Raw genomic sequence first — 15,266 nt, 5'->3', positions numbered from 1 at the left:
AAGCAAACAGAGCAGCAACGATGCCGGGGCCAGTGTGGGGCAAATACTTCGCAAAACGTCTTCAGTCAGAACTCCTATTCTAAAAAAATGAATACAAACAAATAAAATAACTTCATGAGTACAAGCCGACCGCGAGGAAACTGCTTCATTGTAATGTCCAAACCACCGCCTGTGCAAACTAAACCTGCCAATCAAAACTACATGTCTCTCTTGTCTTTTTGTTTCCGGAGACGTTTAAAAGGACTACAATTCAACATGGCCACCTCATCAGTCGGTGCCACCTCCTCCCTGTCCCCTCCTATGTCCCGCCGTCGTTTCAGGTCTGGTGTTTGTTGAGTGAGTGTCGGTTTCTTGTTGGCCAGAACGCAGACTTGTGCTTCTTCCGTTGTTTGTCCGTCTTCCTCTCGACTGACCCGTTCTCTCCTCTAGATAAGAAAAAATAAAGAACATAATAATAATGAAAACAAGAATTGATTAAATCAATTAATGAATTACCAGCTGCATTATTATTTTCTGCGGGGGTCCGCTAAAACTGCCTCTGTATCAGTTTCAGCGCAGTAGTTTAGGTATAGGAACCAAAATTCTCTAAGGCGGAACTACTGTGTTCTGAGTCGTTCGCTTCCGCCCGGACATAATATTTGCCGGGCATACATACATCAGCCAATGAGAAAACCAGCTGGCTTATAGACTCAGCTGGTAAAAATGACAGGACAAATATTAAGCAATGAAAACCTCCAATTCTCAATCAAGAGATCAACCAAAATGAAACTGAAAAAAGTTGAAGTTTGTGTGTGCGTGCGTGCTCTTACTGTGTGTGCGTCTGCAGGGCAGAGCAGAAGTGTGCACAGGCCACATCGTGTGTGTTAGAACAACGGCATCTGTCCAGCTCCCTCCTCACTCTGATGTTGACAGAACCCACTCCATAAGGAACCACCTGACTGGGGGATCACACACAGCACAACACAACAACAAAGTCCTCAATGATTTATTTTAATTTTTACAATTGTCATAAGACCTGAGCCGCTATACAAATGTCATCTAAAACACTTTTCTGAAAAACCTATTTTTTTTCAGTGGTGCTCAAACGCTTTCATGTCAAGGACCCCTGAAGTTATGTGTTTGCCCACCCCAAAAAACATAAATAAAACGCCTGCAAAATGTTTATTTTTTCCATTGCACACACCCATTTCAACGTGATTGCTTTGCGGCGCTTAATTGGCTCACAGAGCAAGAACGTGGATGGTCGGATAAGAGAAAGGGTGGTGCAGAAAATAAAAGGACGAGAACATTTTGTTTTGCCATTAGATGCAGTGAAATGTGCTAAAACTACTTAGAAACCATGAGCTTTTGTCGTCTGTTTCAACGGCTGTTTCAACGGCTACACCTCTGTGTGAGTTGGATATTGCGCGACTATTATGTGCGCTGTTACAGCTATACGTATGTCGGATGGAAAGTGCATAACATGTCTGACATGACAGCCATGTTTGTTTTTACTTATAATGCTCATGGCTTAAAGTATGGGCTCTCCACAGCGAGTGGATGTACGTCACACAGTGCTACACGTGAGGTCTCGTTAGTCGTCAAACTTTGTTTGTTTGAACTTGTTATCTGTCGATCTGAGTGGACCGTTGTGTTATTGTGTGTGTGTATACGCCTGATGGCCTATAGAGACCTATTAGATGTAATTTCACACACAGTTTAGCCTATATGGACCGGATGTCCCGGTCTGACCCTGCAAGACCGGGACGACTGTTACAGAGGCAGGGGCTGATATTTCGGAAGAGGAACACTTTTGGAAGAAAATTGCCGATCTACAAGCTCTCAATGCGTCGCCCTGCGACGCATTGAGAGCTTGTAGATCGGCTATTTTCCTGCCGCGACCCCCGTATACTCGTTGGCTACTGGAGATGCGTCGTTGACATGGATTTCTAAACAAATTATTTCAGCGCAAAAAGCTGCGTTCCAAGATCAGGAGAGTTCAGGAAAAAAGCAACACTCGGGCATGGCATGGAAAGGAGAGGAGGGGGCATTTTGCATTTCTCTCACCACCATGTAGTAAAATGCTGCATTCGTGGTCTGGAGAGGGCAGTTGTTTTACAGACGGGTAAAAGGGCAGGGGCTGAAGCCCCCCTTTGATGTCTATGTGTGAACGTGCCTGCTTTTCAGGAACCATTAGGGACACCCACGTTCATTTCCATCCACTAAAAACCAGGAAGAGACGCCATGCCGCTCGCGGCTTTTGGCCGCGCATGGAAGCCCAAGTGTGCTTACACCCTGTGTAGCTGCCGCCAGAGCGTCTAGGCACTCTTCTGGGTTTTTTTTAGAAAGCTGGTGGATGGAAAATGAAGCTCGAACACGGCTTCCATTTGCCGCGTTTCCGGGAATCTGGCCGACGCGGCATTCAGCCGCATGGGTGTGGAGCTTCTTTCCCATCCTCCAGCTGTCTTAAAAACCAGGAAGTTGCTGGTTGTGTTGTTTTGGGCTTGTTGCTAAAGTGTACAGTAGTGGCTTATTTGGGCTTGCTTCCTACTGTTGTTTAAACCAGTGGTTCCAACATTTCTTCACTTCAAGGAAGAAATGTTTTTCTTGCCAAATCTGGCAACACTGGTCACAGCAGCAAGAGGAAGTTAGGCACACACACGGCAAAGGCTCATGGGACACTGGAAACAGGTCTATATCTTAGAGTATATATGAATAGAGACGGCACCCAGATATCGCAACAAGTATAGGCTACCCCATGGCCCCTAAATCAATCACCTTTGGACCGCAAGGTCTGGGGTGGGATGACGGTGGAATTGTCCTAGTATATTATTTATTTTATGGAGGCTGACAGGAGGATCGGGGGGGGGGGGGGGGGGGGGGGTTGACATGCAGTGAAGGCCGTCGGGATCGGTAGTCGAACACCGCGGCACACACCGCCAAACTGGACTATATATACCAGCCAAGGTGCCTGGACCGCCGAAGCCACGGCCCATGCCAGTCCCAAGTAAAAAAAAAGTAGTGCCTTTTGATGTATTACCTCGTGTCTGACTGTACAGACAGAGCTTACTGGAAGTGGCTCTGGATTAAATACCTAAATTGTAAATTGTAGGCCAGCTGGTGTATGGCTAATAACCATGACCTAATCGTTAACTTATGGGGTCTCCCCCCAAAGGCAGTCAGACAAGTGTTTCCCTTTATACTAGCCCCAAAACGTCTGTGTAGTCGCTGGGAATCGGCTTGCTTCTGATGTCAACTGGAGCCCCAGTCCCGATGGGGGAAGTTTTAACCCATTTCAACCCTGAGAACGATTCTACACATCCTGACAGTTTCTCCGAAAAACCCCATTTTTCCATGTCAGTCGTCGGTCTCAAACTATTTCATGTCAAGGACCACTCTCAGTTCCAGTTATCCGACTCACCTGTCCATCGTATAGGTGTGCAGAAGGACTTTTTCCTATAAGGCAAGGACCACCAAGTTTATATGGAATTGGCCGCCGACCACCATCTGAAAATATTATTATTATATTCTATAGTAGGGACCCCTCCGGAAGCAAAGATTTGAGTTAAAAAACATGCGCTCAAAAATAGCAGACCTACAAGCTCGGTGCCGCGCTACGAGCTCGTATAGGTCTGCTATTTTTCAATAGCTAAAGTATAACATCATTCTTGAAACACCAATAAAGGGGTTCCCCGCCCAAAATGGGTTAAAGGGGGGATGCCACTGAATGCTGGGCTAGCTTAACAAGACCACGAGCGGAACTGCTAGCAGATGCCAGCGGTGTCATGAAACTACATCATGCATCAAAACAGGGATATACAAGCTAAGGATTATAGGTCTTTGCATGTGCCCATACACCCCAAAAGGTTAGGACCTACTGTATACTGGGCCATACCCTTTGTCTACTCTGAACCAAGTTAACCCATTTTGGTGTTTTAAACATAATGTCATTCTTTAGCGGTTTAGCTATTGGAAAATAGCAGATCTACAAGCTCATAGCGCGCTACGAGCTTGTAGATCTGCTATTTTTTGGAAAAATTGTGAAAATGTGGTGCGAATCTTTGAATATGTATCCTTTCACAGTGAACGGTTTTAACTCCTTTGCTTCCTTGGGTGGGTGGGGGGGGGGGGGGGGGGGTGCTGGTCCTATTTCAAGATGATCTGTATTTTGGATGTGTGTACCCTTGAACTTGACTTATACATCACCGATAAAAAGGTACGCGCATGCATAAAGTGAGTGGCAAATCAAGTTTAACAGTGTTGTTGAACATGTCATGTTTAATGCAATCAGATAGGACTTTTCTATTTGGATGTATTGGCTCTCAAGGCCAGAAAGCCTGCACTCGAAATCATATATTGCCCTCTATTTAACTCCTCGCTTGCCGAAAAGAAACGATCGAATAAGTCGACAATGGGCCGGGGCACACCTTAGCGCACAGACATACACCCATACACGCCTGACGTCATTCCGGCTTTTTAGACAGCTGGTGGATGGAAAAGAAGCTCCACCTCCGCGGCTGACTGACGCGACGGACAGATTCCCGGAAAACGCTCTCCTCCGCGTCAACTTCTTCTGTCCGCGGCGGCTGTGCGCTAAGTGTGAGGCGGTTGTCTGCGGTTCCGCTTCGTGTTGCTTGGGTTACTTTTTGGGCAAGCCAGACACTGTTGCATTCACAGTTAAACGACAACTTTAGTTTTTTTCAACCAAGGTTCATGTTTTAGGTTGTTATTAGAGAAACTAAAAGATGAGTGTTATTTTTTCAAGGCATTCAAGCATGAGGCTAAATATGTATTTTTTTACAACATTTTATAGCGATTAATTTTTTGATTATTTACTATATATTACCTAATAAACCCCAGGAAATTCCATCTGGCCACAAAAGATCACAGGATCTGCTGAATGTCAAACTGACATTGAGCCTATATGACACATGCAGTGTGGCTTCCCCCCAGTATAGGCTACCTTCACATGCAGTAGATCCTGTGATCTTTTGTGGCCAAATGTCATTTCCTGGGGTCTAGTAGGACTATAGTAAATAATAAAATAATAAATCGCCATAATATTTTGTAAACAAATACTAATTTAGCCCCATGCTCGAATGCCCCCGCCCCCCCCCTGTCAAAAACAGCTCAAAATCCCTAAAACGAAAGAAAGCAGCAAATAAAATAAAAAAATAACACTCATCTTTTACTTTCTCCAATAACATCCTAAAACATGAACCTTGGTTGAACAAAAAAACTAAAGTTGTCCTTTAATGCCATAACGAACCTTTTATATCGAACACCAGGGCAGTCGGGTGAGTTGAGGATGGGATTTGTACACATGGCAACCTTGAATGGGTTCTGTACTGTACTGTACTGTACTGTTCTGTGGATGGTTTCATCACACTGTGACACATCTGGACCCCATACAGGCTTTATGGCCGGTGTCAAAGCGATGCCCTTTCATCCGCAACTCCTTCCTCCCCTTTCAGTCAACCTCCACCACCACCACCACCGACCCCCGTGCTCCCAACTCTCAGCTTTCTAACCCGCTTTTTTAATTCATTAAAACCTATTTTTTTTGTTTTTTTACTTTTGTAAAAAAGAAAAAAAAAAAGAACTTTTCTCACGAACCTCCATTGGAGGTTTCCACCATCAATCCCCCCTCCCCCCCCCTCCCCTCTCTCTCTAGGCATGCAGTGCAGAGTATAGGCCTATATACACAAGTTTATTTATTCTGTCCACTGGGCCATGTTGACGAGCTGCACGAGAGAGACCGAGCCCTCTCCTCTCCTGTGAGGCCCATGCAGCGCGGAGCTTGAATTGGCTGGACGGTTTTCATTTTGTGTTTTTTTTAATGGTAAACCAGATCACATTTAGCATATTGGCTATACTGCATGCTTTATCTTTAATATCTACATTGTGTGTGTGTGTGTGTGTGTGTGTGTGTGTGTGTGTGTCGTCATTAATTGTACATAGGCCTATCTAGAACCCAAAACTATACTCAAAACATGACACGATGTGAATGAGTGACACTATAGGCATGTTGTCTATCTCCTCATGCACGCACGCGTGGTATGCGTGTTATATATGTTATCTACAAGCTCATATCGCGCCACCGAGTGGTGCGCTACGAGCTTGTAGGTCTGCTATTTTTTGAATAATCGAAGAACGACTGATATTTTTAGAATCTGATCTCAGGTCAGAATGGGTTCATCAGACCAGTGTGTGTGTCCAGTGGAAACCTCGTATGAATCTGATCTCAGGTCAGAATGGGTTAAATACTCATAGCAACAACAAGAAGCTTGAATCTTGATCTACTATACTGAACTATAGGATGCGCCTGCCTTTGGTAAAACTTCACTGTTGCAAACCTTTGAGACAAATAGAAAATATATAGCAGGCTATATATTAGTTTTTTTTCCCCCGGCGCGTGCTGAAAAAAGGGCCCAGATATAGAACAGATAAAGGCCCCTCTCTAGAATGTGGTCCAGTGGCGTGCACAGACATTTAGAGGGGCAGGTGCTCAAGGGGGGAAAAAAGGGCACCTTGTAGAGCGCATTTTGGGGCTTGAACCCATTTTGGTGCTAAAGAATTGCAGATCTACAAGCTCATAGCGCGCTACGAGCTTGTAGGTCTGCTAAAAAAAATGTACCGAAGAACCACTGACATAGAAACATAGTTTTAGATTGTGGGGACCTAAATAATATAGTAGAAGCGTTTTTTGTCACCATGGTCCACACACTACAAGTTTTTTTCTTTTTTTAAGAGGCTTTAGCACCCCCTAGTGTCTATCTGTGCACGCCACTGATGTGGTCGGTATAGTTAGTCATGCTATAGGTATATCGACCGCGACTGGTAAGAAGCACTTCATGATGATGAAGAGGAGAAGATTGCACACTCCCGTTACCACAGGCGCTATGTTTGGAGCCAACAACATAACAATTAAGGTGATTTAGGGGCTGCTTTGGGCTCTCAACCGCACTGAGTTATTTTCTATCCCTTCTTATCTCCTGTAATCTTTCTCTATCATTTCTCTATATATACACACACACCATACGCAGCGTATATATATAGAGACAGAGGTGAATAGCAGTGGTGGAAAAAAGTACACTTAAGACAAAGTCAAAGTGTAATACTGCAATCTAGAAATAATCTAAAGTATAGAAAGTATACTAATCATGAGCAGAATGTCCCATTTCAAGTGGAAAATAGCTGATCTACAAGCTCACAATGCGTCACATCAGGACACGTTGGTGAGCTTGTAGATCGGCTAACTTTCAAATGACCCAAAATGTGCTCCGCCATTTCCTACACCTGACAGGGGGGAGTTTCCCTGGTTGGACGTAGCGCGCGTGGAAGGAACACGTTATTCCAACCAGTTCCTTTCCCCTCCGTCAGGCTGGCCAGGGGGGGGCAGTTTAGAGACCAGGATTACTGCATGTTTTTGTGAGGGTACCTACCCTAGGGGACACGGGGAGAAAACATGCAAACTCCACACAGAAAGGCCCTTTCGCCAACCCCGCCTTCGGGTATGGGCACTGATGACGTGGAGGAGGAAACACGCCGAACACGGGAATCGAACCCAGGACCTTCTAGCTGTGACTCAGGCGACAGCACTACCAACTGTGACACCGTGCAGACCTACAGGCTCGTAGCGCGCCACTAGGTTGCGCGCTATGAGCTTGAAGATCTGTTATTCAATAGCTAAATTATAACAATGTTTAAAACACCAAAAGGGGTTCCCGCCTAAAATGTTAACTGTGTGACTAGCACATCAAAGGGCAAGACACCATGAACACACATTACATAATTATGTAAAAAAAAAAAAAAAAGATATGGAGTATATTATGTGTGAGACATGACTGAAAGAGACAGAGAGAGATGTTTGCGGGCATCGGGTTCATTGTTTGTGGGCAGATTCCAGGGCAGTCACAGTGATTTCAGACCCGAGTCACTGTGGTTTCCTCTGGTGGTTCCGCGTTAAAACCTGCATAAAAGGTTTAAGGGGCCCATGGGGGGAAACATGGAAGAAATTACCCTTCGTTAGAAAAGGTGCGCTTTCATATTAGTGCCGCCACATCTAAACCGCCCGTGCTCATTGCCTGTGCACACAGAGCTGAAATGAATTTAATTGCCAGGCAATTGAGGAGTTTCCAAGATGAGATTAAAAACTAAAATAAAATTGGCGCAACCCTTTCTAGGCGATTTTAGAAGTAAAATCCTGTTAATTTAACTGGAACCAAAATGGAGCTGTATTTCGTATACACTCTTGACTTGGAAATGGACACATAATGATGATCACTGAGGATGTCACTGCGTGGCATTGAAAAGTTTAACAAACATAACACAGTGATATACTGAAGAAAATGATGAATCTCACTTTCATCCAGTTTAACAAAAAGATCACCACACCCATGTGTGAACTGAGTGGTGCAACTCCCCTCTCTCGCCCCTCCTCTCCTCTCTCTCTGTCTCTCATTAGCAGGCAACAGTGCAGCACTAATACTATCTCTCTCTCTCTCTCTCTGTTTCTGGCAAACAGCGCCCCTACTGGTACTCAGTCATACTCGTGCTCATTACATACATAGGTGAACACATGTACACACGGACATTGCTGTTCTTTGGAGTGGTTGCACTACTCAAAAATGACCTACAGTGGCACAAGCATCCATATACTCTGCGAGCAATACATGTATTACAATGTATCACTGTATACAGTATGCACACGATACAAATGTATGGGGAAAAGTTGGTCCCGGTCGTCTGTAACATTACAGATGGGTTTTTATCAAACATAACATTTTTGTACAGATGAAAAGTTCAACAATAACTGTTTTGTCTTCTTTCTCTATAGACTGGCGGTATACATATATATATATATATATATAAATGTCTCGTTTTGGATTGAAACAACTCACAACCTCATCTCTATGCTGTCAAACGCTTGTCAATCTTAAACCCATTTTGGGGCGGGAACCCCTTTTGGTCTTAGCATTATGTTATGCTTTAGCCATTGAAAAATAGCAGATCTACAGGTTGTAGATCTGCTATTTAATTCTACGAGCTTGTAGGTCTGCTATTTTTGAAAAATCGAATAACGACTGACAGAAAACTATCAGGATGTAGAAGATATTTTCTGAATCTGATCTCAGGTCAAAATGGATTAAAAACTAAATGAAAAGTTCAACAATATCTGTTTTCTCTTCTTTCTCTATAGACTGGCGGTATATATATATATATATATATATATTAGGGCTGTCAAACTATTAAAATATTTAACTTGATTAATCGCATGATTGTCCATAGTTAACTGTGATTAATCGCAAATTAATCGCATATTTTGTATACGTTCTAAATATACCTTAAATCAGTGGTTTTCAAGATTTTTCATATCAAGGCCCATTATTTATTCTGCATTTGAGCCATGGACCACCATTTGATGAGATTTAGCCTTCCAGACCCAAACTAAAGAACTGTATTGATGTTGGCCAATGGTACCATTATGAGAGATAACAGGCCATGTTGATCAAAATAACATTTTTTCAAAGTTTTCTAATTGTGTAGACTCACTGGGAGAGAGAGAGAGGGGGAGAGAGGCGGGGCTCACTGACTTCCTGAATTCACATGCATGCGTCTCTCAACCATTCTGTCAAACTTCACAGTGCGTTAATCGCGCATTAAAAAAATTAGTGCCATTAACACTAGGAAGTCTGAGCAGCCGTTCTGACCGAATTTGAAATTTCAACGTTTATTTTCTTAGCCCATGGAGTCCAGAGAAAGTTCCCCTTGCATGACTTTGTCTAAATATTCGGTTGAAATCATCTCTGTTTTTTTTTCCATTTGAAACATTTTGTAAATATGATTTAGGCATATATCTCTTACTCAGTCTGACTATAATCGGCCCAATCGACCGCCGTCACCCTTTCTCCCCCTCTCGTCTTTTGTTTGCGCTGCTTGATAATGGTGTTAATGGTGATTCCCCGACATTTCCTTTTCACTTGATATCGTTTCGTAGAGAGCGCCTACACAACCGATTCATATACCAAATGAAAGCCCCAATTCCATAGTTTACATGGTATTTTGATTTTTTTTAAATGAGCAAAAAATGAGCGAGTTATGGTGGTTATGGTGGTAGGGGTGGAGAAAAAAAAAGAACACACAAAAGACAGCTGGAGACGGCATTGTTGTTGTTCAAGCCTGCATTCCATGTCCAACGAATTAAATCATATACGTTTGGCTGGTTAATTAACTTGGAATTTGTTTATTATTTTGATAAGATAATAGGAATATGAATACAATGATTATTATCATTGTTATTATTATTATTATTATTATTGAATGCTCGGTTAGACTCGACCCGACATTTACTTTCCATGAAGCGAGAACGCTTGCCGATGCGCGATACAAAATAAAAAGTGTTTGAATAATTCCAACCAGATAGACCTCCCGAACCGCTAAATGTTTTGTCAGTCAAAAGAACAGTTCTTTCTGCAAGCGACGTGGAACTTATGTAGGCATGCTGCTGTGGATTAATTTGTTCTGGCATATAGGCTCAATATCGCCAGCTCTTTGTCAGTCAAAAGAGTTCAGCCTGTCCGTCCTTCTTTATCTGTAAACTTTTTCTCCCTCTCTCCCTCTCAGGGAAGCATGCAAATGTTCATGAATTCAATAACTGCACGATGTTTTATAAACAGCAGCTGAGCTGGTGTTTCTCCTCAACATGCAGTGCATTTCACGTGTGGAGTTTATTTTTTGTATCACCAGGCTGCAGGCTTTCTATTTAGTGTCTATTTAGTGTGCAAGGCTTACATCCGGTAAGCCACTGTATGCGCTGAGTTCCATACACAACACATACACGAACCGTATCCTCTCCTCACCGGATGTTGAATTCACAGTGCTAACGGCCGTATTCTGAACGATGTTTTTTTATTAATTAAACTGATATAACAACATAACGTGGCTAATAATTGTTTATTTGGAATGTACTTTGGCTGGTAATTTAGGTAAATATAACGCGACTCACTTGTATAAGTAATTTACCGCGGACAGGCCGCATTTAATGCAATACATTGGCTTTAGTAATGTTGTTAGCTTATAATATTAGCAACTGTAAGCTAACGGCTGGAGGACTACGGACAATCCGGTCAATAACATCATTACACTTAAACATTAATACAATTATGTCATGTTTACATGCCTAGTCAAGCAGTCTGTACATCACGTGGGGTGACATATATTAATTACATCGATAACACACAAGAAAAGACAAGTGATCTTGCTCTTTTGGAAGGAAAAAAATAACAACAAAAGGCAGCAACGTGACACTCTTCCATGGCTATGTTGCAATATAGTACTAACGGGCAACGGCAAAATATATATTTTTCACATGTATTATTAGTTTTATACATTTTAGGAGTGAAAACATGTGTTAAGAAACATATTATGATTTAATTCGTTGGAAATGGGATGCAGGCTTGAACAATGTCTTCTCCAGCTGGAGAGGGACGTGTGGGGGAGAGAGTGGCCAATCAAATCGCACCAAAAACACGGTCCCCCTGACCGTTCAGCCGACTGAGTAGTAGTGATTTTTTTTCAGACTTCGTAGTGTTAAAAGGATTGTGAGTTAACTAGTTAATAGTGCGTTAACTTTGACAGCCCTAATATATATATATATATAAACGTCTTGTTTTGGAATGAAACTCTTTTCGCAGACGGTGTCGCGGCCTTCCAATGAATAAAGAGAGGAGGAAATGAATCCCCACGCGGCAGTATATTATACCGCAGGTGGTTTCGGAAGAGAAAGAATTCAAGGGTTGGATCGGAGTTTAACAGCTACCAAATGCTGCTGAAACGTTGCCAAACTGACTCCCCGTTGAAACAGTGGAAGAGAGCGTGCTGTGTATTTTTATTGTTTATTTATTGTACGCTGTGCCAGCGGTTATTCCTGCTCTCCATTTCTCAAGACCATATAAAGATGGTCCTTTTACCATATGAATTTTCAGCACTATAAGCGTCGTTCGTGCTACAGAGCTCTCTGCGTCCAGCATTCTTTTTGGGGTGTGGGGGGTGGGGGGTGGGGGCGCTTCCAGCTATATTCAGTATTTTAGCCGTGACGTGAGCGCCCCCCTCCTGAGATACTTCCGGAAGTTCCGGGTCCTACTTTTGTGTCGCTTTTGTGTCCCCATAGAGTTATACTGTGACGCTCCGTCGGACTAAATCTGAGACGAAAACGACCACGAAAGTCTAATTTTACCGCTTTACAACAAAGCTGCGCTGCTCTCCCAAATCTGGCTGTGACAGGCCGTCTGCCCCACATGGAATACTATCGCCATTTTATTTCATTGTGTCAACTAAATCGGTCGACTATAAATCTATAGTTGATTTAGTCGACTATAAAGTGTATTTTGACGGGCCTCGACGCCGTCGTAATGACTGATTTTACACTTGCTGAAAATAGCCGATCTACAAGCTCACAACGTGTCGCGATGCGACGCGTTCAGCATCTCTTGTCCACTATAGTTCCTTCCTAGCATTTTAGTCTAGTTTTTATTTGTTGACGAAATTGTCAGTATATTTAGTCTTAGTTTTAGTCACCATAGCCTATAGTTTTCATTTAGTTTCCATTTAGTTTTCGTCAGTGAAAAAAGGTGGTCAACGAACATCTTTCGTCATAGTTTTAGTTGACGAAATCAACACCGGTGCGTGCACCCCTTGTGGCGCGCGAGCGCCCTCTATAGGGGGGTGCGTGACATGAAAAGGGTTATGGCGGTTTCATGGTGTTAGTGACATTCTGTGATTATTTGCGATGATCATATTAAAACAAATGTATCATTCTCGGGCCAAATACGAGACTCAGCGTAGCTGGGTCAGGAGGTATAACAGGGGGGTGCACTGCACTGCCCCGCAAAAAAAGTTTGGGAACCACTGAGTATAGGCGGTGCTAATAACATGCCTCCCCCTGTCATGTTCATTGGAGAGAGGGTTGTGAGCAAAATGGCCGCCACGTGACGACGCCATGCTCAATTCAGATATTTAGAGAATTGGAATTTAGAGAAGAGATAGATATAGTGCCGAGCGCTGTTGCAAAAGAGAATGTAGATGTCCTATATCGCCAACGCTCGTACACCGACACTATAAAACAACTCACAACCTCATCTCTATGCTGTCAAAAACAACTCACAACCTCATCTCTATGCTGTCAAAAACAACTCACAACCTCATCTCTATGCTGTCAAAAACAACTCACAACCTCATCTCTATGCTGTCAAAAACAACTCACAGCCTCATCTCTATGCTGTCAAAAACAACTCACAACCTCATCTCTATGCTGTCAAAAACAACTCACAACCTCATCTCTATGCTGTCAAAAACAACTCACAACCTCATCTCTATGCTGTCAAAAACAACGCACAACCTCATCTCTATGCTGTCAAAAAACAACTCACAACCTCATCTCTATGCTGTCAAAAACAACTCACAACCTCATCTCTATGCTGTCAAAAACAACGCACAACCTCATCTCTATGCTGTCAAAAACAACTCACAACCTCATCTCTATGCTGTCAAAAACAACTCACAACCTCATCTCTATGCTGTCAAAAACAACTCACAACCTCATCTCTATGCTGTCAAAAACAACTCACAACCTCATCTCTATGCTGTCAAAAACAACTCACAACCTCATCTCTATGCTGTCAAAAACAACACACAACCTCATCTCTATGCTGTCAAAAACAACTCACAACCTCATCTCTATGCTGTCAAACAACTCGCAACCTCATCTCTATGCTGTCAAAAACAACGCACAACCTCATCTCTATGCTGTCAAACGCTTGTCAATCTTAATCCCATTTTTGGGGGCGGGACCCCTTTTGGTGTTCGCATTATGTTATGCTTTAGCCATTGAAAAATACCAGACCAACAAGCTCATAGCGCGCTACGAGCTTGTATAGGTCTGCTATTTTTGAAAAATCGAAGAACGACTGACATAGAAACAGATTTTTCAGAAAACTGTCAGGATGTAGAAGACATTTTTAGAATCTGATCTCAGAATCTCAAAATGGGTTAAAACATTTTAAAAACTTACACTTTTCATTAGCCAAAAAGCAATTAACCGTCCACACTGCACTGCAATTATACGGTGGAACACATTAGATAGAAGAACAGTGAGACTCACTCTGGGGTGTTGACCCAGACGATGCCGATGTGACAGAAGTAGACACACTCCTTGTCCTTGTGGCTCTCACAGGAACACCTCTTCATGCGCCGCTGGGCCGTGTGGGCGAGCTGCGCGAGAGAGCTCTCCTCCGCCGTGGGGCCCAGCACGGAGCTAGCGTAGGCTGGGAAAGAAACCATTTAGATTTGTATTATTGAGGGTATATATGACGATGACATTTTTGCAGTTACATTTTCATCCATCCATCCATCCATCCATTTCATTAATACACACTGGTGTTTAGGTTTTAAACACGTCACATGTTCCAGGGATTTGCAGTGATACAGCAGTGGAATAATCTGAGAAAAAGGAAAACATTTACCTGCACCTGTAAGCATAACAAGCAATGGCATACAACGTACAGTATACAAATAGTGGCTCCCATAAAAGTGCATTAGGTTTAATTGCTACCAGTGTGCCTTTCAATCTACTGTGTAATTGCACATGCAAAAGCAATTTAATGAAACTAAATGGGAAGAAAGCCGACTTGTGGCTTGACTTTGAATGCTACAAATGGCAAATTTGTGCACGTCTGTGTGTGTCTCTGTGCGTGTGTGCGTGCATCCAAGAAATAATGTTTTTCTGTTGTTTTGTGTTGCTTGAAAGCCAGTATTTGTGCCTGTGTATGTTGTGAATATTTGGATGTATTTGTGTGCGTATATACATATAGTGTGCGTGCCTGCATGCGTGGGCGGAAGCAGCTTCCGATGGCTGGCTCTCAGAACTTTAATGAACGCAGGTTTGCGGCTGCATGTTACCTCATATGAACCACAAGCCCCGCTGAACTGTTCCCTGTCCACAATGAATCCCTATGGGTCGAGTCGCGGAGACTATAACTCATTCTGACCTGAGATCAGATTCTAAAAATGTCTTCTACATCCTGACAGGTTTCTGAAAAAGCTAAGTTTCTATGTCTATATAGATTTTTCAAAAATAGCAGACCTACAAGCTTGTTGTAGCTCTGCTATTTTTCAATAGCTAAAGCATAACGTAATGCTAACACCAAAAAGGGTTCCCGCCCATTTACTGTTTGTGTGCTTTTGATCAAACAACACTGCAGGCAACGTCAGATTGCATAGTAGGATAT

General features: G+C 42.9%; 1 protein-coding gene across 1 annotated transcript; it reads right to left on the bottom strand.

The window, feature by feature from the left end:
- Nucleotides 1–310: 310 nt before the first annotated feature.
- Nucleotides 311–14,319, bottom strand: LOC310876846 (uncharacterized protein; the record flags this gene model as incomplete). Its single annotated transcript, XM_083790498.1, has 3 exons — nucleotides 311–425; nucleotides 810–938; nucleotides 14,141–14,319. The coding sequence occupies 3 exons, from the start codon at nucleotides 14,317–14,319 to the stop codon at nucleotides 317–319; spliced, it is 417 nt and encodes a 138-aa protein (XP_083646624.1). The 3' UTR covers nucleotides 311–316.
- Nucleotides 14,320–15,266: the final 947 nt, after the last annotated feature.

This window comes from Protomyctophum parallelum (assembly GCF_964188405.1).
Source record: "Protomyctophum parallelum genome assembly, chromosome: 19".
Taxonomy (NCBI): Eukaryota; Metazoa; Chordata; class Actinopteri; order Myctophiformes; family Myctophidae; genus Protomyctophum; species Protomyctophum parallelum.
Note: the sequence above shows the minus strand (reverse complement) of the source record. Positions and strands in the feature narration are given on the sequence as shown.